Source organism: Heterodontus francisci, chromosome 5, assembly GCF_036365525.1.
Source record: "Heterodontus francisci isolate sHetFra1 chromosome 5, sHetFra1.hap1, whole genome shotgun sequence".
Classification (NCBI taxonomy): Eukaryota; Metazoa; Chordata; class Chondrichthyes; order Heterodontiformes; family Heterodontidae; genus Heterodontus; species Heterodontus francisci.
The window spans coordinates 154,757,527-154,780,866 of record NC_090375.1 but is presented as its reverse complement, the minus strand read 5'-3'; the positions used below and the strand labels follow the sequence as shown (position 1 = coordinate 154,780,866).

The 23,340-nt window shown below is 42.3% G+C and overlaps 1 protein-coding gene across 2 annotated transcripts in view; it reads right to left on the bottom strand.

The window, feature by feature from the left end:
* The window catches only part of stac (SH3 and cysteine rich domain), a 152,403-nt gene extending 135,563 nt beyond the window's left edge, over positions 1-16,840 (bottom strand). Inside the window, exons 1-2 of one of the 2 annotated variants that reach the window (XM_068032268.1) lie at positions 16,057-16,102; positions 3,589-3,672 (exon numbers count right to left, since the gene is read on the bottom strand). In XM_068032268.1, coding sequence (XP_067888369.1) covers positions 3,589-3,621 — 33 coding nt within the window. In that variant the 5' untranslated portion in view covers positions 3,622-3,672; positions 16,057-16,102. Of the gene's footprint in view, positions 1-3,588; positions 3,673-16,056 lie in introns of both variants that reach the window. The other variant, XM_068032266.1, reaches the window with a different exon arrangement.
* Positions 16,841-23,340: the final 6,500 nt, after the last annotated feature.

Sequence of the window (23,340 nt, the reverse complement as noted above, 5' to 3'; positions counted from 1 at the left end):
TCCCAGAAAGACTGCTACCAGGGAGGAGATTGGGGGCAGTGTAAAGCTGGGATCTAGAACACTTAGAATCTGGGAAGAAATTAGGAAAAAAGTTTTAAAACTTGAGGTGGGTAGAATCACTTAATGGTTAATGGACTAGCAAATGAGCGGTTCCAAGTTAAAAACCACTCCATGGAAAATTGTGGAACTGAATTCAATAAATACGGTAATTTGCGTTCTAAAACCAGAATAAATGACCATGGAAGCTGTTGGATTGATCTAAACTCCAACTGGGTCACGAGTGTCTCTCAAGGAAGGAAACCTTCCACAGTTAACCGGTCTGGCTTACATCCAATAAAACTGGCACACAATTGACTCTGAATATCCTTAGGCAACCAGGAATGGGCAATAAACACTGACTTGCCAATGTGTCTCACCTTCCACAACCAAGTTTTTAAAATTCAAAGTAAAGCAACAGTATAAAGTAGAAATGTGCACCTGCCTTAATCTCTCTTACAAGGCCATATACAAATTTAAAAGTTCTCATGGATAAAATGGGAAATTAATGTCACTGAGTTTCCAAACTTTATAATGCTCCCCCATCTTTCTCAGAAACTGTATTCTTGCATAGTTGTTAGTGTAGATACAGCTGATAACCCAGAATACTTCAACATTTTATCACTTAGGCTGTTTCAATTCTGTTCCCTTACATATTTGGGTGTTACAATCGGATTTCATTTTATCAATAGAATTGACTGACCGGGAAAATCCCCAGGTCTGCTCGCGCTTCCCGGGTGGAAATGGGGTTAATACACGTCTGCTGCGTAAGAGCAGCGAAGTGCGAACAGATCCAAGGAATTTCCCTGCCACTATGACACCGTAAGCAACTTCACTGAAAGGAAAATTGTCCCCTCTGCAACCTCTGGGTAGAAGAACAAATAACCGTCTGCAGCAGAACTAGCATGCGTCGGTGGTCAGTTTGTTTGCTTGTCTAAATAAAGCGGTGGGCTGCTTTGGAGGAGGTAATCAAAGTTTAATTTTGTTGTGTAAACATCGAGGACTCATGAATAGGGTTGCAATTATTAGCTTCTTTCGCAATTTACGATGATGCCGAGAAAGCAGCAACACAAAATCCAGAAAGGTGCAGAGCACTGGGCAGTAAAGTGGCAGTAGAAGCTAAGAGAATTTTTTTTAAAAAAAAGAGCCATTTATCTCGTCTGTCTCAATGTCGGAGGCCCAAGGGCATATGAGAACTTCAATGATAGGACAAAAAAGGGTTTTCCTTTATCTGCAGAACTCGGGGCAAATAACCTTGTCAGAGATTTTTGAAGCAGAGTCGAGGACAATGAGGATCCTATATTTCAAGCTGGAAATGGTACTGGGGATGCTGCAGTTTTGGAGAGCAGAGTTGGGAATCAGCTGAGAGAACGGAGGAAAGTTCTACAGCTACCAATGGAGAATGTAGGTATATATTGCAGACAATACCTGCTGGTGAGTTGCAGCCAACATGCTCCCAATACCCAAGTTGTACATTCTATTCTGCCCGGTTTCAGGATCTCTGCTTTAAGTACTGAAGACCTGTGCTCCAGAACTTGCTGTGCCCCTAGCCAAGCTGTTCCAGTACAGCTGCAACACTAGCATCTACCCGACAATGTGTACAATTGCCCAGGTATGGCCTGTATGCAAAAAGCAGGAAAAATCCAACCTGGCCAATTGCCACCCCATCAGTCTACTCTTGATCATCAGCAAAGTGATCGAAGGAGTCTTAAACAGTGCTATCAAGCAGCACTTACACAGCAATAACCTGCTCACTGATGCTCAGTTTGGGTTCCTTACAGCCTTGGTTCAAACATGGATAAGCTGAAATCAAGAGGGGAGGTGAGAGTGACTGCCCTTGATATCAAGGCAGCATTTGACCAAGTATGGCATCAAGGAGCCCTAGCAAAACTGGAGTCAATGGGAATCAGGGGGAAACTCTCCGCTGGTTGGAGTTATACCTAGCACAAAGGAAGATGATTGTGGTTGTTGGAGGTCAATCATCTCAGTTCCAGGACATCACTGCAGGGGTTTCTCAGGGTAGTGTCCTCGGCCCAACCATCTTCAGCTGCTTCATCACTGACCTTACCTCCATCATAAGGTCAGAGGTGGGGATGTTCACTGATGATTGCACAATGTTCAGCATCGTTCACGACTCATCAGATACTGAAGCAGTCCGATGTCCATATACAGAAAGACCTGGACAACATTCATGCTTGGGCTGATAAGTGGCAAGTAAGCACCAGGCAATGACCATCTCCAACAAGAGAGAATCCAACCATCTCCCCTTGACATTCAATGGCATTACCATCACTGAATCTCCCACTATCAACATCCTGGGGGTTACCATTGACCAGAAACTGAACAGGACCAGCCACATAAATACTGTGGTTACAAGAGCAGGTCAGAGGCTGGGAATTCTGCAGTGAGTAACTCACCTCCTGACTCTCCAAAGCCTGTCCAACATCTACAAGGCACAAGTCAGTAGTGTGATGGAATACTCTACCCTTGCCTGGAAGGACAAGGGCAGCAGATGCATGGGAACACCACCGCCTGCAAGTTCCCCTCCAAGCTACACACCATCCTGACTTGGAACTATATCTCCATTCCTTCACTCTCACTGGGTCAAAATCCTGGAAGTCCCTTCCTAACAGCACTGGAGTGTACCTACACCACATGAACTGTAGCAGTTCAAGGCAGCGGCTCACCACCATCTTCTCAAGGGCAATTAGAGATGACTGGAATAAATGCTGGCCTAGCCAGCAATACCCACATCCGGTGAAAGAATTTAAAAAAAGTGACCTTGTATGAAAAGTAATCCTTTGGGGAACTTTTCTTCTTTTTTCAGTCATAATTGCGATGCAGTGGCAAGGCTCTGTAACCAGCCAATTCATACTAAGAAAGTAATAGTGGCAATAACAGGAGGAATTGGTGTTGGAAGTAATTTTGCAGATTCTTTCTGGTGGCAAGCTTAGGTTGGAGAACTGGGGCTGTAGCCCAGTGTCCAATCCATGCTCCTATCAAAACCTCTATCCTTTAAATTTTCCTACAACCTGTAAACTTTCATTTTAAAGCAATCACAACTGAAATGGTGAATGAAGGGCTACTTAGTGGAGGGTGTGTATGGGGGATTTACAAATACTTTTTATTTAGCATTTCCCCCAGCAACAGATGTGTATTTTATTTCATTTTGTGTAGTGCTGGTTTCCTATTCCACTCTGGAGCAGATGAATCAAAATGTCCTTTCCTGGTAGAAGACTGGTGACTGGTGGTCTCCAGAACTTGGGAGGTTTGAATCTCCCAATAGAAAATAGGAATGGAGGAACTGCTAGATGGAGAAAGACCCAATTGGTAGAGCTTCTTAAAAAAATTCTTTCATGGGATCCAAGTGTCACTGGCTCAGCCAGCATTTATTGCCCATCCCTAATTGCCCTTGCATTCTACCATCCTGGTAGTCACATGATGCAATGATAATGACCAATTTCATCAGTTAGTCTACAGCAGATCCTGGTGAGGAACCCCCACCCCACCCCCAGTGGTGGAGAGCTTTGGGAACCATAAGTTGAAAGTCACCTGTTCGTCCCCAACATGCTTCATCTTACTCATATACTGTATCCCAAAATATATTAGAAGGTAGGACTGCTTCTGTCACGGAAACTGTAAAAAGCAAAAAGAAAAAAAATCAGCATCAAATTGGTTCAAAACTAGGGGCATCCTTTTATACATGGTTCACCTTATACATGACTACATTTTTTTTTAAACTAGCAGAGTCCCGCAAAACGGTCACATTAGTATTTTTATTGCAACAGTACTTCTTTAAATGCAGGATTTCTGGTTATTCTTTCACCAATGACTAACAGAATCAAAATTTCTCACTCGGAAAAAGTTACATAAAGCTGTCCATGTGTAAAAATAGGCCTGGGAATATAAATACAAATTTTGTTAGGAGTCTGGCTTTGTGATTTCTTTATAGTGTTACGATCAAGGTGGGAGGAGTGCACTGTTAATTCAGTCCCATTTCTCCAAAGGTCACAGCATATCAATAGATTTTCCCACTTACCGAAACAGTCAGATACTCTATTTGTCCCCAGAATAAAGCACACCAACCAGGTTTCCTTAATAAACAACAAACTTATCCATTTATTATAAAGCCAAGCCTTAAACAATAATTAAGTAAATATATACGCTATTTGAGATATTAAAGCTCCTTATTTTTTCCCTAGCCTTCACACACATACATTCAAAACCGGTTAACTGGGAAAAAAGGGATTTTAGTTTACAGCTGTTTCAAAGGAATAAAAGGAATTTAAAAAACTTAGACTGCAATGATCTGGAAAGTGGTTCTTTGGTTTGGCGAGGTGCCCCAAAGTCCAATAGTTGGATGCCACGCGGAAGTCTTTCCAGGTGAGATTGATGAACAGTCTGTGTTGGGTAAGCATTCAAAGAAATTCAACTGTTCACATACATGGCTTCACATAGGTCTTCCATCAGGGGTGTACCAACAGGTGTCAGTTCACACATTCGATGCAAAAGCCCTTTAAAAGATGCCATCTTTCTGCAAATTCAGAGTTTATTCAAAAATGCAGGAGGCAACAGTACCAATTCATACAAGCTTTTGCTTTTCAAGAGCAAGGATTCTTTACAGAGAGATAATAGTTCACTGGTTTTTCTTCTGATCTCCAGGCAGGTCCAATTCAAATTCTAATTGCCTGCTTTAGTCCAAACCCACTGGCTTTTAAAGTTCAAAAATGAAACTAAAATTTTCCAGAAACATGTCACATGCTAAGTCATAAATTCTCTCTTGTCACACAAAGGGTAGCTCTTAGGTCAAACCTCCTGCTGGTTTCCTTGGAATTACCTAATAGTGTAGGTCAGATGGTTTCACAGGTCGTCGCAACATCGAGGGCTGAAGGGCCTGTACTGCGCTGTAATGTTCTATGTACCTAGTTTCCGGTATTTGTTTACTGGTCGAACCCAGGAGCCTCATGTTGACCTTGCTTTTTTTTTTTCAAAGCATTCATAAAGTTCAGCTATCTCCAGATGTCTCAATGCCCACTGAAATGCTTTTCAGTTTTTAAAAATATAGAATCCAAAGTTTTAATACAAAAAATGGAAATTCTCATAACAATAGGCATAGAATATGAAAGTCTAATTGGGAACTGTTTTCTCCTGAGCCAACAAGGCACATTTACATCTGAAGTGCTCAATATAATTCGAGGAATAAACGTTCTATTACCTTGAAATCTGCCTGTTGTAATTTCAGCATCTATCATTGAAGAAAACAGCTTTCTAACCACCAAACTTGTTCCATGACAAAATCTTTATTTAGGATTCAGGCTTTGTAGCAACATTATAACTGCACTTTCCTAGAGTCTAAGTTTGTGTGGTGGCATGCCCGTTGGAGTTAGACTGTGTAGAAATTCTGGAGGGTATAGACTGCCCTCATCAGCTTCATCTATAGAATCAATGCTAATTATTCCTTTAATTCATTCACAACTTTTAGAAAACATTTTCATTCAAATCTCGTGAACCTTCATTTTTAGCACAAAGAATAGCTTTCAAGTAGTAAGTTGTATCAAATAATTGTCCCCACAATTTTGCCACACTTAACCAATTCCATCATCTCCTCCACCCCTCCCATGCTATCCCCATCCCTCCCATCAATACCATCCCATTTCTCACGGAAACAATCCATCCAGGCTTGTTGGGCTTCCCTTACCTTCTTCTGTTTTTATTCTTCACCAATCTCCCAATCCCGCCGCTGGCACCAACCTTTGGCACATGCTCCAGTCCTCCATGTATGCCAGGCACTGCCCACCAAATAAACCTATCAGCAAATGCGCCCCTTAAACTGACCAATCAAAACAGTCTGTTCAAGCAAAAACTGATGATTATAGATTTATTCTCAATATGGCAAAACCACACCGATTAGTGATGCCTGAATTGTAATTGTAATGTGGGACTGGAGTCAGATGTAGGCCAGATCAGGCAAGGACAGCTGGTTTCCTTCCTTTACAGACATTACTGAACCAGTTGGGTTTTTAAAAGAACAGCTTTTGTGGCCGCTTGCTTTGGTGCCAGGTTACAAATGACCAGATTCATTGAATTCCAATTCATAACTTGCCTTGGAGGAATCTGAACTTCCATTCTCTGAATCACTAGTTCAGTACCATAACCAATATACTATCATACCCTGTCGAATGAAAGATATCATGCACAATAAGGGCAAAAGTTACTCAGTTTAAATGATGCATTTCCACAGGTTAAAAAGAATATCGCAGGAGTAAAGAACTATACAAAACTGTTGATTGATTATGCACTGATTAATATATACATGATTGTAAAGTCAAGTGAATGCATACTACCTTTAACCACCTTGTTTCAATACAGACATAGTATTCTTAAAGCTAAAATGGCATACAACTATCATGCACAAATTACCATGGATTAAAAGATCATAAGATCATAAGAAACAGGAGGAGTAGGCCATTCGGCCCCTTGAGCCTACTCCGACATTCAATAGATCATGGCTGATCTTCTTGTGGCCTTAACTCTACTTTCCTGTCTGGCCCCCATAACCCTTGACTCCCTTGTCAATCAAAAATCTGTCCAACTCAGCCTTGAATATATTCATTGACTCAGCCTCGACTGCTCTCTGGGGATGAAAATTCCAAGCACTAAAAAGCCCTCTGATAAAAGAAATTCCTCCTCATCTCTGTCTTAAATGGATTGTACAACTAATGGTAAATTGGCACCAACACCTTTAAAGGATGATATTTTGCATTAGTATAGACATTGGAAAGCCCACTCAATGTTTTGAAGGCAAAATCAGATCACTGCCAATCAAATATCTGAAATTTTATCTTTTTGAACATATAATTACACACCATGAAAAATGATGCAACACAACTGCCAACAATAGTTCGTAGCGCTATTGCCTGAGTCACAAGGTTGTGAGTTCAGTCCCACTCCAGGATTTGAGCACAAAAATCAAGGCCGACACTCCAGTACAGTACTGAAGTGCTGCACTGTTGGAGGTGCCATCTTTCAGATGAGACGTAAAACTGATGCTCCATCTGTCCTCTCAGGTGGACGTAAAAGATTGCATGGCACTATTTCAAAGAGCAGGGGAAGTTATCCCCAGTGTCCCAGCCAATATTAATCTCTGAATCAAAAACAGATTATCCAGTCATTATCACATCTGTGAGAGCTTGCTATGCACAAACTGGTTGCCACATTTCCTACATTACAACAGTGACTACACTTCAAAAGTACTCTATTGGCTGTAAAATGCTTTGAGACATTGAGTAGTTGTGAAAGGTGCGAGATAAATGAAAGTCTTTTTTAAAAAAGCAACCCTATATTATAGCAACACAATACTGAAATAGAGAAGGAAACCTCAATACTAGCAAGTGTCACTTTTTCTCCCTTCATATACAGAAACTGCAAAGATCTGTAGCAAGGCCTTCAAGAGCACACCTCTCTTTACCAGGTCTCATCACTCATGCTTACATTTTCCACCGACTCAGAGATAAACAGCTTGGATCTATCAGATTTTGAGGAGGATGAGGGCAGAAGATTCTCCACTGGGTGATAAGGGCTGAGAGAAGGTGGCGCCCGTTATGGAGCCAGAGGTGCAAAGTGGAGGCACAGCTTACTGACTGACCCTCAAGCATTGCTCCCAAACACACTGTTTACTAATTTTGCTTTCCAACAGAAGATGCTGTAACACCAGGAACTTGTTGAAAGGCCACTGGAAACCATGTCTGTAGTGTTTCAAACAGTAGATGATCAGTTATCTTCTACACCATGAATGATCCTAGAATGAGACAGCACAGAAGGGGGCCATTCAGTCCATTATGTCTGTATTAGCTCTTTGAAAGAACTATCCAATTAGTCCCATCTCCATCATCGTGCATTTTCCCCCCTTCAAGTATTTATTCAATTCTTCTTTGAAAGTTATTATGAAATCTGCTTCCATTACCCTTTCAGGTGGTGCATTCCAGCTCATAACTCATGTAAAATAAAAATTCTTCTCTTCTCACCTCTGGTTACTAATCTTTCTGGGACTGTTAGTTTCTCCTCTTCATGATTTTGAACAGCTCTATTAAATCTCCTCTTAACCTTTTCTGCTGTCAGAAAAACCCTAGTTTCTTTGATCTCTCCATGTAACTGAAGTCCTGGTACCATTGTATTAAATCTCCTTTGTGCCCGCGGCAATGCCTTGACGTCCTTCCTAAAATGTGGTGCCCAGACTTGAACACCATACTCCAGCTGAGGCTTCACCAGTGATTTCAAAAGGTTTAGCATAACTTCTTTGCTTTTGTATTCTATTCTTCCATTAATAAAGCCAAGGATCCCTTTTTTTTCAACCTGTCCTGCCACTTTCAAAGATTTGTGTTTGTACACCCCTTTTAAAACTGTACCATTTAGCTTATATTGTCTCTCCTCATGCTTCCCACTAAGATGTATCATTTCACACTTCTGTGCTGCATTTCGTCTGCCATGTGTCTGTCCATTTCATCAGTCTGTCCAAGTCCTTCTAAAGTCTACTATCTTTTGCATTGCTAACTACCTTTCTGAGTTTTGTGTCATCTGCAAACTTTGAAATGATGCCCTGTATACCTAAGTCTGGATATCACAGAGACCAACAATCCAAATATCAACCCCTTAGGAACACCACGACATACTTCCCTTCAGTCTGAAAAATAACCATTCACCACTACTCTTGGCTGAGGGACAGAAAGAAATTGTGTATCCAATCTGCCACTGTCCCTTTAACTTCATGGGCTTCAATTTTGCTCACAAGTCTATTATGTGGTACTTTTATCAAATGACTTTTGAAAGTTCATATCAACATCAACTGCACTACCTTCATCAATCCTCACCAATACTTCAAAGAACTCAATCAGGTTTGTCAAATATGATGGGCATTTAACAAGTCAGTGCTGACTTTCATTTATTAGCCCATACTTTTCTAAATGCCAATTAATTTTGTCACAGATTACCTCAGCCATGCTGTCAATTCTATATCAATGGGGCATGAAGTGGGGACCTACCTGGCAGTGCAATTGCTGGTTGGAGGTGCATGACACTCTATGTGTATCTCTGTAAATAAAAGCTTATATATGTATAAAGACTAGGCTCCACTGTTCTATCCTTCACCACATCGTTATCGGAGTTCTAACACATATCCTTGCCTCCACCAGATAACCTCCTTCTTGGTCCCTAATTGGCCTCACACTTCTTTTGAATACCTTTTGCACAAATATAACATGGAACTGTGCAGGTATTGTAGAAGTGACTTTTGTTAAAATTGCAAATGCTGAGAATAAACAATATCTATAAAGAGAAATTTATGATCGAGTTTTATGTTGAGTTTGAAAGTGACTTAGTTAAGTCTGAAATTTAGGTTTTAAATTTAAACAAAGCATAGGTATGAGGAGTGAGTTACCCAAGGTAGATTAGGAAACTACATTAAACGATATATGAGTTCTGATAAAAGGTCACTGATCTGAAATGTTAATTCTGCTTCTCTCTCCACAGATGCTGCCAGACCTGCTGAGTATTTCCAGCATTTTTCTGTTTTTACTTCAGATTTCCAGCATCTTTAGTATTTTGCTTTTATATTAAAAGATATGATGGTAGACCAGAAATGACTAGCATTTAAAGCATTAATACATAATCTGCAACAAATATACATTCCTTTAAGGCACAAAAGCCACCAGAAAAAGTGGTCCAACCATGCCTTACAAGAAGATTGTATTAGATTAAAGGGAGGCTTATAATGTTGCCAAAAAGAGTTGTAAGCCTGATGAATGGGAGGATATTAAAATTCAGCAAAGGAGAACCAGGAAATTGATATTGAAAGAGAATGAAAGCAGACCAGCAAGAGACATGAAAGCAAATTGTAAACATTTCTGTACGTATGTACATAGGAAGAGATTAGTGAAAGGAAACATGAGGTCATTAGAGGCAGAGGCAGGTGAAATAATAATAGATTAGATTAGATTAGAGATACAGCACTGAAACAGGCCCTTCGGCCCACCGAGTCTGTGCCGAACATCAACCACCCATTTATACTAATCCTACACTAATCCCATATTCCTACCAAACATCCCCACCTGTTCTTATATTTCCCTACCACCTACCTATACTAGTGACAATTTATAATGGCCAATTTACCTATCAACCTGCAAGTCTTTTGGCTTGTGGGAGGAAACCGGAGCACCCGGAGAAAACCCACGCAGACACAGGGAGAACTTGCAAACTCCACACAGGCAGTACCCGGAATCGAACCCGGGTCCCTGGAGCTGTGAGGCTGCGGTGCTAACCACAGGGAATAAGAAAATAGCAGAGACATTAAACAAATACTTTGTATCTGTCTTCATGGTAGAAGAACATAAAATAACATTCTGTAAATAATGGGGAACCAACAGTCTAGTGAAAATGAGGAACTTAAATCATTAGAAGTAAATATATAGTACTGGAGAAACTAATGGAACTAAGTGGTGACAAATCCTTTGGACCTGATGGCCTGCATCCTAGGGTTTTAAATAAGATAGCTGCAGAGATAATGGATGCATTAGTTTTGATCTTCCAGAATTCCTTAGATTCTAGAACAGTTCCTCCGGATTAGAAGGTAGCAAACACAACCCTCCTATTTAAGAAAGGAGGGAGAGAGAAAACTGGGAACTATAGGCCAGTCAGCCTCCCATCAGTAGCAGGCAGAATGCTAGAAACTGTTATTAGGGACATTGTAACAGGGCACTTAGAAACTCCTAATAAGAAGAACTAGCATCAACAGGGATTTATGAAAGGGAAACAGGGTTTGACAAATCTGTTACAGTTTTTAAGAGGATGTCACTAGTAAGATGGATATGGGTTAGTGTATTTGGATTTTCAAAAAGCATTACATAAAGTACCACAAAAGTGATCACACAAAATTAGGACTCATGGGATTGGGGGTAATATATAATCATGGATTGATGATTGGTTAACGGACAGAAAAGAAAGTAGGAATAAATGGGGCATTGTCAGGTTGGCACAAGGATCAGTACTTGGGCCTCAGCTATTTGCGATCGATATTAATGCCTTAGATGAGGGAACTGAGTGTAACATATCCAAGTTTCTTGATAGGGAGACGGTGATGTGGTGGTAATTTCACTGAACTAGTAATTCAATGGCCCAGACTAATGCCCTGGGAACATGCGCTCAAATCCCACCATGGCAGCTGGTGGAATTTAAATTCAGTTAATTAATAGATTTAATTTTTAAAAATCTGGAATTGAAAGCCAGTCTCAGTAATGGTGCCATGAAACTATCATCGATTGTCATCAAAAACCATCTAGTTCACAAATGCCTTTTAGGGAAATAAATCTAGCCCCCAGACCCACAGCAATGTGGTTAACTCTTAACAGCCCTCTGAAATGGCCTAGCGCTCAGTTGTCAAGGGCAACTAGGGATGGGCAACAAATACTGGTCTTGTCAGTGACACCCACATCCCATGAAAGAACAAAAAAGAAGTTAGGTGGGAATGTAAGCAGTGAGGAAGACACAAAGAGGCTGCAGAGGGATATAAACAGGCTGGGTGAGTGGGCAAGAACATGGCAGATGGAATACAATGAGGCAAAGTGTGAAGTTATCCACTTTGGTAAGAAAAATAATAAAGCAGAATATTTTTGAATGGCGAGAAACTGAATCATAGAAAATTATCATGCAGGTACAGAAAGCAATTAGGAAGGCAAATGAAATACTAAGCTTTTGTCACAAAGGGATTGAAGTAAAAGAGTCTCTGCAGCCTCTTTGTGTCCTCGTCACTGCTTACATTCCCACCTAACTTCTTTTTTGTTCTTTCATGGGATGTGCGTGTCACTGACAAGACCAGTATTTGCTGCCCATCCCTAATTGCTCTTGACAACTGAGTGCTAGGCCATTTCAGAGGGCTGTTAAGAGTTAACCACATTGCTGTGGGTCTGGAGGCTAGATTTATTTCCCTAAAAGGCATTTGTGAACTAGATGTTTTTTTTTACAACAATCGATGATAGTTTCATGGCACCATTACTGAGACTGGCTTTCAAGTATAACAGTAAAGAAGTCTCACTACAACTGTACAGGGCATTGGTAAGGACACACCTGGAGGACTGTTTGCAGCTTTGGTCTCCTTACCCAAAAAAGGACATACTTACCCTAGAGGGAGTTCACTAGACTGATTCCTGGGATAAGAGGATTATCCTATGAGGAGAGATTGAGTAGACTAGGCATATATTCCCCAGAGTTTAGAAGAACGAGAGGTGATCTAATTGAATCATATAAAATTCTTCTGGGGCTTGACAGGGTAGACACGGAGAAAATGTCTCCTCTGGCTGGGGAAATCTAAAACATGGGGTCACAGTCTCAGAATAAGGGACCAGCCATTTAGGACTGAGATGAGGAGAAATTTCTTCACTCAAAGGGTTGTAAATCTTTGGAACTCTCTGTTTCAGAGAGCTGTGGATGCTCAGTCATTGAATACATTCAAGACAGCGATTGATAGATTTTTGGTTACAAAGGGAAACAAGGGATATGGGGATAGCTGGGAAGGTGGATTTGAGGTAGAAGATCAGCCATGATCTTGTTGAATGGCAGAGCAGGCTCGAAGGGCCCAATGCCCTACTCCAACTCTTAATTCTTATGTTCTTATGAAAAGACAATTCAGGCATGAAACCTTTCATCACAACAATACAGGGGTCATTTTCAACTGCATACTTTCAATTGTAATGCAGCACTTTATGATATGCCAACTATTTCACAGTTATCTTTTGGTTGCTATAGTTGAAAAGATAATTAAAATACTGCAAGTTGGAAAGCATGTTATATAGAAAGCTATTTTGAAACCATAGCTGTAAATATGGTCCAGTTGCAGTAGGCCTGAAGGGCTGAATGGTCTACTCCTACTCCAATTTCTTATAATAGAAATGGCTGCAGCAATGGACTGATCAATGGAGGGGATGAGGTTGTGCAGTTTAGCAATGTCTTGCAGTCAGACATTAATACTTCCTGTCAGACAGACCCATTAGACACAGTGAGTCTATTGAATACAAGGATGGATATCTCGAAAGACTTGTTCCATACAAACACAAAAACAAAAACAGATTCAATTTTAAAATCGAATCTAACAAGGTAAAGCTGTTTTGTTTCCTCTTCAGGCTAGACTTTCCGCTCCGTGACTAAGTGTGCAGTAAGCCTGAACCAGAAAAATGTTTGTCACGGATTAAACATATCGACTTTAAATTAGTACCTGGGGAGTTCTGACTTTTAAACGATTTTATTGAGCTACTACCAGCTGGTAAATGGTTTCTAAAGTACTTTTACAAGCTTTCTAAATTATGATTTGTAAGTGACTTGCTGAATTCCTTTTTAGAACTTAGTCTCAAACAGATGTTATGTTTGCTGTGCATTTTAGTATCAGCTGCAACACATACCCATCCCAATGCTTAAACTGTTTCACATATAACCTTAGTTTTTAGAACAAGATATTTTTGTTTGTTCCAAGAATATAGTTTGCCAAAAGAACTCCCACATGCAATGACAACAACTTGTATTTATATAGCACCTTCAATGCAATAAAACATCCCAAGGTACTTCACAGAGGCATTATAAAACAAAATATGACAGCGAGCCACAGAAGGAGATTTTAGGGAAGACGACCAAAAGCTTGGTCAAAGAGGTAGGTTTGAAGGAGTGTTTTAATAGAAGAAAGAGGTAAACAGTTAGTGAGGTGTAGGGAGGGAATTCCAAAGCTTACAACTTTGACCGCTGAAGGCACAGCCACCAATGGTGGAGCAATTGAAATCGGGGACGCTCAAGATGCCAGAATTAGAGGAGTGCAGATATCTCAGAGGGTTGAGGGGGCTGGAGGAGATTACAGAGATAGGGAGGGGTGAGGCCATGTAGGGATTTAAAATCAAGCTGTTGGTTGACCGGGAGCCAATGTAGTTCAGCAAGCACAGGGGTGATGGGTGAACAGGACTTGGTGCCAGTAAGGATGTGAACAGCACAGCTCAGGATGACTTCAAGTTTACGAACAGTATGTGGTAGGATGGCCAGGAGTGCAATGGTGTCGTCAAGTCGAGAGGTAAAAAAGGCATGGATGAGGGTTTCAGCAGCAGAAGTGCTGAGGCAGGGGCAGAGTTGGACATCTTAGCAATGGCGCAGATATGGGTCAGAAGTTCATCTCAGGGTCAAATATGACACCAATATTGCAAACAGTGTGGTTCAGCCTCAACAGTCGCCAGGGAGAGGGATGGATTCAGTGGTTAGGGAACAGAATTTATAGCAGGGACTGAAGAAAACGGCTTTGGTCTTCCCAATATTTAATTGGAGGAAATTTTTACTCATCCAGACAAGCAGTCCGAAAATTTAGAAATTGTGGAGGAATGTTTAGAGATGGTGTTGAAGTAGATTTGGGTGTCTTCAGTATACATGTGAAAACTGACACTGTTTTTTTGAATAATGTTGCCAAGGAGCAGCATGTAGTTGAGAAATAGGAGGGCGTAAAGATAGATCCTTGGGGGACACCACAGGAAACAGTGTGGCAACGGGAAGAGAAGGCATTGCAAATGATTCGCTGGTTACAATTAGATAGAATGGAACCAGGCACATGCAGTCTCAACTAGTCAGACAGTGGTGGAGAGGAGTTGGAGAAGGATGGTGTGGTCAACCATGTCAAAGGCTGCAGACAGGTAGAAAAGGATGAGCAGGGATAGCTTACCTTTGTCATAGTCACAGAGGAGATCATTTGTTACTTTGGTAAAAGCCACTTCAATACTGTGGCATGGGCAGAAACCTGATTGGAGGGTTTCAGATATGGAGTTCCAGGCAAGATGGGCACAAATTTGGGAGAAGACAACACGTTCAAGGGCTTTGGAGAGGAAAAGGTGTTAGGTAATGCAGCAGCCGTTTGCAAGGATGGTAGAGTCAAGGGGTTCTTTTTTTGAGGAGAGGGATGGTGATGGCAGATCGAAGGAAAGAGGGACTGTACCTGGAGAGAGAGAACTGTTAACAATATCAACTAACATGGTAACCACGAAGGGAAGTTGTGTGATCAGCAATTTAGTGGGAATTGGATCGAGGGAACAGGAGGTGGGTCTCATGGACAAGGTGAACTCGGAGAGGGCATAAGGGGAGATAGGATGGAAACTAGAGAACAGTGGGCTAGGAACTTTAGAGGAATTTTGGTCCAGTGGGTTAGAGATAGGAAATGAAGTAGCAAAGACAGCTGCTTGGATAGTCTTAATCTTAGTGACAAAAATAGTCCACGAGCCCCTCACATTTGTTGAAGGTGAGGGTGGAGGGGATAGGGGTTTAAGTCTGTTTGCAATAGAGAAAAGAAGCTGGCAGTTATCTCACTATTCCAGGAGCATCTGATAGTGACCAGTTCCAATAAGAATAAAGAGTTATTTTTAAAAAGCTCGTAACCAGACTGCATATATATATTTTTAAACAGGCTGACGTGCCAACTATTTGAAGAAATTCGAAAATGAAATAAATGCATTCGTGGGCATTCCACCTTTAATGTTGCTTTGAATTCAACTGTTTATATTTCTAGCAAGCTTTAGGCATCATTTGAAAAGCCATCAGCCATTTACTTCCATCCGAGTTTGTGAAAGCAACACTATCATACTCATTTGGGTTTAGAATAACACAACCAAGTAATGGGAGGAGATTCCAATACAGTCCCTCAATTTCTCAGGAGTGGGGGATAATTTCTGCATACCCCTCACTTTGAGTGGGGACAGTATCTCTCCAAGGCCCCTTGCTTCATGGACAGTATCCTTGGAGTACTCCACAGGAGCTTGTTTTGGAACAGTATCTCCAGCTCTCACCCCATTGCTTCCACGACTTCGCTGAAGGAGAGCAGCTCCCAGTTATAAACAGCAAAACTGCACAGAAAATCACTGCTCTGCAGACAGGTACCAGATACATGTAGGTCGAGGCCACTCACACCTCCAGTCATTCTGTCACCCCAGTTACCCTCCCTCCCCCGCCCCTTTCCCGTACCTTGGACTCCCGCTGGCTCAGGGTTGAAACCGGTGACACGGGCGTCTCTCCGCTGACCCTCTCGTTTTCTTTCTCCATCTGGTCAGTGGAGGGGTTCGCCCCGGTCTCCTCGGCCGCCAGTTCCCGGTTCGGCATCTTCCGCTTTTCCCACGGTCCAGCTCACGGCATTACCGGCAACGGGCTCCGTCCCAAAGCCCGGGGAACCGAGCCACCGGCCAGTGTGGAGTGACAGGAGCTGCCGTGTCCCGGTGTGGAGTGACAGGAGCTGCCGTGTCCCGGTGTGGAGTGACAGGAGCTGCCGTGTCCCGGTGTGGAGTGACAGGAGCTGCCGTGTCCCGGTGTGGAGTGACAGGAGCTGCCGTGTCCCGGCTTAGTCTGGATCCCGGTCCCACTGCTCACTCCTTCCTCTTTAATGATTTCCCATTATCCTCACGGATGGATACAAGTCCCGATGCTTTTCCAACTCTCTGGAGTTTTTAGTGGGTTTACCCTCCGGCTTCTCACGTACTTCCGGCTGCGTGATCGATAAAACAACACCCGAGCAGCCGTCAATGTCGAGGATGCAGCCGCGGCGGAGACGGGAGACGGGAGCGTGGCCGGGAGGGAGTGAGGGGAGAGCGCAGCCCGGCCCGGCCCGGCACGGCACGGCCGAGTCACTGCTAATGAAACTTTGCTACCCGTTCGGCGACAACCACTGGAACCAACCGGTGCTGTACCTGTAGCTGCCGAGGATTAGGCTCTTGTTGAGTAAAAGTTAAGAACAGAATCCTGGGTTTGTTGTTCTTTCTCTCCAACACTCTGCATTCCTATGTCCTGTACCTGTTGCTCAGTACACTCGCCGCTCCCGCCCACTGATCAAACTGGTTTAATTTCATGCTTTGTTTATGCACAAAAATACAAGGATGCTCCTTGCCCTCTGCTCAGGTAAGTGATCTTTTTGCCCAGACTGAACAAAGCTCCTTTAAAAAAGGAGGCAATTAAAACAACATGTGAAATAAAAACCGAATATGCTAGGAATACACAATCGGTCTGTCAGCAGCTTTAAAACAGATTAACATTTGTGGTCTTGGGACTGTACCTCAGAACCAGTTCCATTCCTGCATTCTGAGACAGACCTTACACTGAAAGGCTTCATCTGTCTCCGTTACAGATGTTTATGGACCTACTGTATATTTCCACTGTTGAGCACTCCTATAGCTGTGTATCATGGAAAGACCGATTTTTAAAAAAGGCATTTTGTTTGTAGATTTGATTGAGATTGTCTGTTTGCATTTGGGGTTTACTGAAATTTCAGATCATTTAGAGACGTGGCTCAAGTGGTAAACAAAACAGAATCGTGACTTTTCTTCGCCATGCTGTTTAACTTGGACAAGACTATGGGCTAGAAATTGCTAGGGGGTCATGTCACTATGCTGACTTGAACCAAATCTCTAAATGATCTGAAATTTCAGTAAACCCCAAATCCAAACAAACGATCTCAATCAAATCTACAAACAAAATGCCGTTTTAAATCAGTCTTTCCATGTCTTTACCATGGGACATTAATAGCACTTGCCATTATTGGAAATTGGCAAGTGGAAAAAGATACAACGTGAGTTCCCATCCTTTGCAAATTGCTGGACAATTTGTGCTACTCCATTGTAAGTCATGCCAAAGCCGATGTAAGTCCATTCTCACATGAGGCTCCCCATTTAACTTAACAGCGGTCATGAAATTGCTGGATTTACGACACTTTTAGGAATGATCCCTGCTGCAGCCATTTAGAGTTCGTAATTAATATCGTTAGTGTTGGAAAGGGAGGATGTTCTTGAGGGGGCAAAGACAATCCATTCGGTTAGAGTTGAGAAGCAGGGCGGGGGTGGGTGTGTGATCACGTTACTGGGGGGTATTCTATCGGCCTCCAAATAGCGTGAGAGAGAAGAGCAAATCTGCAGTGAAATCACGGAGATGTGCAAGAACTGTGGTGATGATATTTGGGAACTTTAATTACTCAAATATCGATTACAATAATGTTAGAGTAAAAGGGAAGGAGGGCTAAGTATTTCTTAACTGTGTTCAGAAGAACTTCCTTGACCAGTATGTTCTCAGTCCTACTAGGAAGGAGACATTGCTGGATCTGGTGCTGGGGAATGAGCTGGGCCAATTGGACCGAGTCTGTGGGGGAACACTTGGAGAGGACTGATCATTGTATCAAAAGGTTTAGAATAGCATTCGAAAAGAACGAGTGACAGTCTAAAGTAGAACTTCTAAATTGGAAGAGGGCTAACATCAATGGGATGAGAAGAGATCCAGCCAGAGTAAAATGGAACCCAAGATTGGCAGGAAAAATTGTAATGGAACAAAGGATGACTCTGAGGAGAAAATGTTTCATGTACAGACTAGGTACATTCCAATAAGAGCAAAAGATAAGGAAACCAAAGCCTGGGCTTCCTGGACAATGGAGATAGAGAAACCAAGAAAAGAGGCTGTATGATGCATGCTGGGAGAATTCTTCAAGCTAGAATCAGGCCAAATACAATGAGCTGGATTTTATCTGGCCCTTGGAGATGGGCTTGGAGGTGGTGGGTGGGGGGGGGGGGGGCAGACAAAATAGCATTGGGTGGTGTGCCCGATGTCCTGCCCCCATACCATTTTGTCTGCGGTGGGCACCATTGTGCATGGGAAGTATGCTGGGAGGCCAGTTAAGCAATTTAAGGGTCGACGCCTACCTCTGCTAGCATTGAGCCAATGTCAGAAGAGGCTGTCGTCACAAGGAGACACTGCCAGGTTTCACCTGCCAGCCTAGTGAGCTCAGAGCAGACCCCTCCTCTGAGGAAAATCCATGGCCTACTGATGGTCCCACCCCAGTGATGTAGGTTGACCCCATGGCAAGACCATCCCCCCCACCACCCCCTACTTTGGTCCTGGAGTCTCCTCCATTGCTGTTGCTGTGGGCCTCCTGCAGTACTAGCAGTGGCCACCACTCTCGGTGGTACTGCTGAGCAGCCGGCCATCCGATTGGCTGACAGATCTTTGAGGTGGGATTTTGTCCCTTGAAGGGAGTCCAATGGAGGGCGGAGGTGGAGTGGCCACCCCCCACCGCCTTCCAGCCCATCGCCAGGGCCCCCATTGCCAATATAAAATCCAGCCCAATCAGTTGAGAGAGAAAGTCAAGAACAAAATAAGAGTGGCAAAGAGAGAATATGAGAATAGAATGGCAGTTACCATAAAAGGGAATCCAAAAATCTTCTACCGGTATGTAAATAGTAAGCAGGTAGTAAGAAGTGGGGTGGGGCCTATTAGGGACAAAGGCTAGAATATTTAATAAGTACTTTGTATTGATCTTTATGAAGGAAGAAGATGTTGACAAAATGCTTAGGGTGGATAAGTCGTCTGGTCCAGATGGTTTGCATCCCAGGTTGCTAAAGGAATTGGGAGTGAAGATAGTGGAAGGTCTTGCCATAATCTTCCAATCTTCACTAGATACGGGGGAGGTGCCAGATAATTGGAGAGTAGCAAATGTGACACACTTATTCAAGAAAATGTGTAAGGACATTCCTAGTAACTACAGGCTGTCAGTTTAACATCAATGGAGGGTAAGGTTTTAGAAACAATAATCAACTCAAAAATCAACAGGCACTTGGAGAGGTTTGAGTTAATTAAGGAAAGCCAGCATGGATTTGTAAAAGGCAGATCATGTTTGACTAATCTAATTGAAGTTTTTGCTGAAGTAATGGAAAAGGTTGATGAAAGGAAAGCAATGGATGTTGTCTATATGGATTTTAAGAAAGTGCTTAACAAAGTATCACACAAAAGGGTTTTAACAAAATTGAGACTCATGGAATAGCATGGTCAGGGTAAGCTTGGATAAAACATTGGCTTAAGGACAGAAAAGAGCGAGTCATGGCAAATCATCGTTTTTCAGACTGGAGGATGATAGACAGTGGTGTTCCCCAATGTTCAGTGCTAGGTCCACTACTTTTGTTGATATATACAAATGACTTGATGACTTGGATATTGGAATACAGAGTAAAATTTCAAAATTTGCTGATGATACCAATCTTCGAGGTGTGGCAGACAGACCTGAAACGTTAACTCTGTTTTTCTCTACAAAGATGCTGTCAGACCTGCTGAGTATTTCCAGCACTTTCTATTTTCATTTAATAAGAGACATGACATGTATTACATACACCATGCTCGGGAGGAAAAATGTGACTTTCAGCCTATGGTTCCCAAAGTTCACCACCACTTGAGGTTTACTCGTGCTGCTCCTGGGTCTGCTGTAGACTGATTGATAGAGATTGATTGGTATAATTAGTCAACAACTCCACTGTCATTGTATATTGTGACTACCAGGATAGTAGAAGGCGAACTCAATAAACCTTGGCTTCTTTTTGTGCAGCAATTCCAATGTTCCTATGAAAGCAGTGTAATGGCGTTCCACTGTCCTTATGGCTTCAACACTGACTCTGTTTTTGTACTTCCTGGGTCACGAATTTTTGTACATTTTACATACCTAACCTGTCATTTACTCATTAACTTCACATGAATTCCCAAACACAACTGAATTACAACATCCTCTTTTGCTTTCTAATTTTTAAAAACTTATCCTTTATCTCTCTCATAATCCACTCTTTCTCTTTCTTTCTCTTTACTCCCCTTTCTGTCTATATGTTTTTTTTTACTCTAATTCACCCATTGTTCACTCCGTTTCTTTTTCTACGCTTTTATTTAATTGGTCAAGGAGATAAGCCCTTAGGCACAACGTTCATGAGGTCCCTGATGCGACATTGACATTGCTGCTTTGATATTGGATTGATGTTGACAGTGCAAATATACTGCAATGTCAATGATGAGCATGAGAATCCAATTAATGCTGTTCACCACCAAACTTGCCATTTAAGCTATTTTTGGCCAATAAGTTAGCCTCCTGCTAGAGTGTGACGAAAGGCAACTTGCATTTTGACCTGCATATGAATGAATTCAGTTTTAAAATAATAAAATCTAGAATAAATAACTGCTATCAGTAAAAGCTGTCAGATTGCATAAAAACTGAACTGGTTCACTGATAACGTTTCGGGGAGGAACACTGCTGCCCTTACCATGTCTGGCCTATATGGACCCCAATCTAACACCAACATGGTTGACTTTTAACTGCCCTCTGAGGTTACAGTCATTTTAAAACATATTAATTTAAACATTTTAAGTCTTAAAAGGTTTGTTAAAAATAAAATTTACACAATTTACTTAAGGCTCAAAGACTTTTCAGGAAGCTGATCTTAATGCATGATGTCACATGAGTACAAAAGCAGGGAAGTTGTGCTGAACCTTTATAAAGCTCTGGTTCAGCCACAACTGGAGTATTGCGATCAGTTCTAGTCACGACACTTTAGGAAAGATGTAAGGGTCCTTGAGAGGGTGCAGAGGAGATTTACCAGAATGGTTCCAGGGATGGGGGACTTTAGTTACAAGGTTAGGTTGGAAAAGCTGGGGTTGTTCTCCTTGGAGCAAAGGAGATTGAGGGGAGATTTAATAGAGGTGTACGAGATTATGACAGGTATAGATAAGGTAAACATAGAAAAGCTGTTCCCATTAGCTGATGATTCAAGGATTAGGGGACACAGATTTAAGGTTTAGGGCACGAGATGCAGGGTGAATGTGAGGAAGAACGTTTTTACACAGCGAGTGGTAATGACCTGGAACTCACTGCCTATGAGGGTGATGGAAGTGCAGATGAGCAATGATTTCAAAAGGAAATTGGATGAGCATTTGAGGGAAATAAACATGCAGGGCTATGGGGATAGAGCAGGGGAATCAGACTGATTGGCTTGTTCTACAGAAAGCCTGCATGGACTCAAGGGAAGAATGGCCACCTTCTGTGCCATAATGACTCTACGAAAACATTGTGCTGGCTGTATTTACTCAGTTGTATTTGAAACCTCTACAAAGGGCAATATTGGATGGACCACTTGACTGCAACCTCAGTATCGAATTAGGATACAACAATGGTATACTCAGCCCAACTGCCCCTGCAAAATTCTTCACTAACATCTGGGGACTGGTACCATTGGGAATGCTGTCCCACATGCTAGTGAATGGAATAGCCTGATATATCTCATTCGAAAACAAATGGTAACTTAAAGGGAGGGACTAAATATCCCTATTGAAGGGGCACCAGTAATATGTGGTAACAAAAACTATAAAGGAAACTTGGCTAAATCAAGCTAAAATATCATTCTGGTGGTGATTATATACTCCAGTCCTTCTGCTGCCCGCCAGTCGTGGAAGGCCTAAAGCATACCAGTGGACACCATGTGCATCTTCTCCAGGGACACCCGGGCGCAGACATAGCCACGGAAGAGAGGCAGATAGTCTGGCCAAACAACCTCTTCCGACTGCCCGCTGCCTGGACCTGTTAGTGGCCACCTTGGCCAGGAACAGCCTGACATAGATTGTAGTCATAGAATCATACTTATCAGTCATGTCCCCAAATCTCTGAGGTGGGGTCACAGTGTTGCGCAGTCTGGCGGGAGTGGCCCTGGCAGTCCTCAACATTGAGTCATGGGACCCTGATTTCCATATTTAAAAGGGCCGATAGTCTGAAGCAGAAGATGCTTCAGCACTGAGTTATAGGCTATTTTCAAGATCCCAGCATCTGCGTTAAAGGGGCAGTAAGTCTACCAATCCCATTTGAGGCCGTTACCATCCAATTGACAACTATTTTGACAAGTTAAAATCAACCAAGAGGACTCAGAAAATTTTCCTTTTTATAGTCCTGTCACAATTAGTAATGTCCTACTGGGCTTCAAAGCCCACTTTTGCATTACATTGTCACAACAGCTCTTTTTTCAGTAATTGGTCATTATAATGGTAAAGCTTGGAATATAACCAGTGAGGTGCTGTGGGTCATCAGCAGCAACAGAATTGTATTCACCACAATCTGTAATCTCCTGGCCTGGCATATTCCTCACTCTACAACTACTATCGAGCCAGGGGACCAACCCTGGTTTAATGAGCAGTGTGGGAGAGCATGCCAGGAAGCAGCACCAGGCATACCTAAAAAAGAGATGCCAACCCAGTGAAGTTACAACACAGGACTATAAATATGCTAAAGAGCAAAAGCAACTACTATAGGCAGAGCTAAATGATCCCACAATCAACGTTCAGATCAAAGTTCTGCAGTCCTGCCACATCCAGCCATGAATGATGGTAAACAATAACTAACTGGAGGAGGCTCCACAAATATCCCCATCCTCAATGATGGGGGAGCCTAGCACATCAGTGCTAAAGACAAGGCTGAAGCAT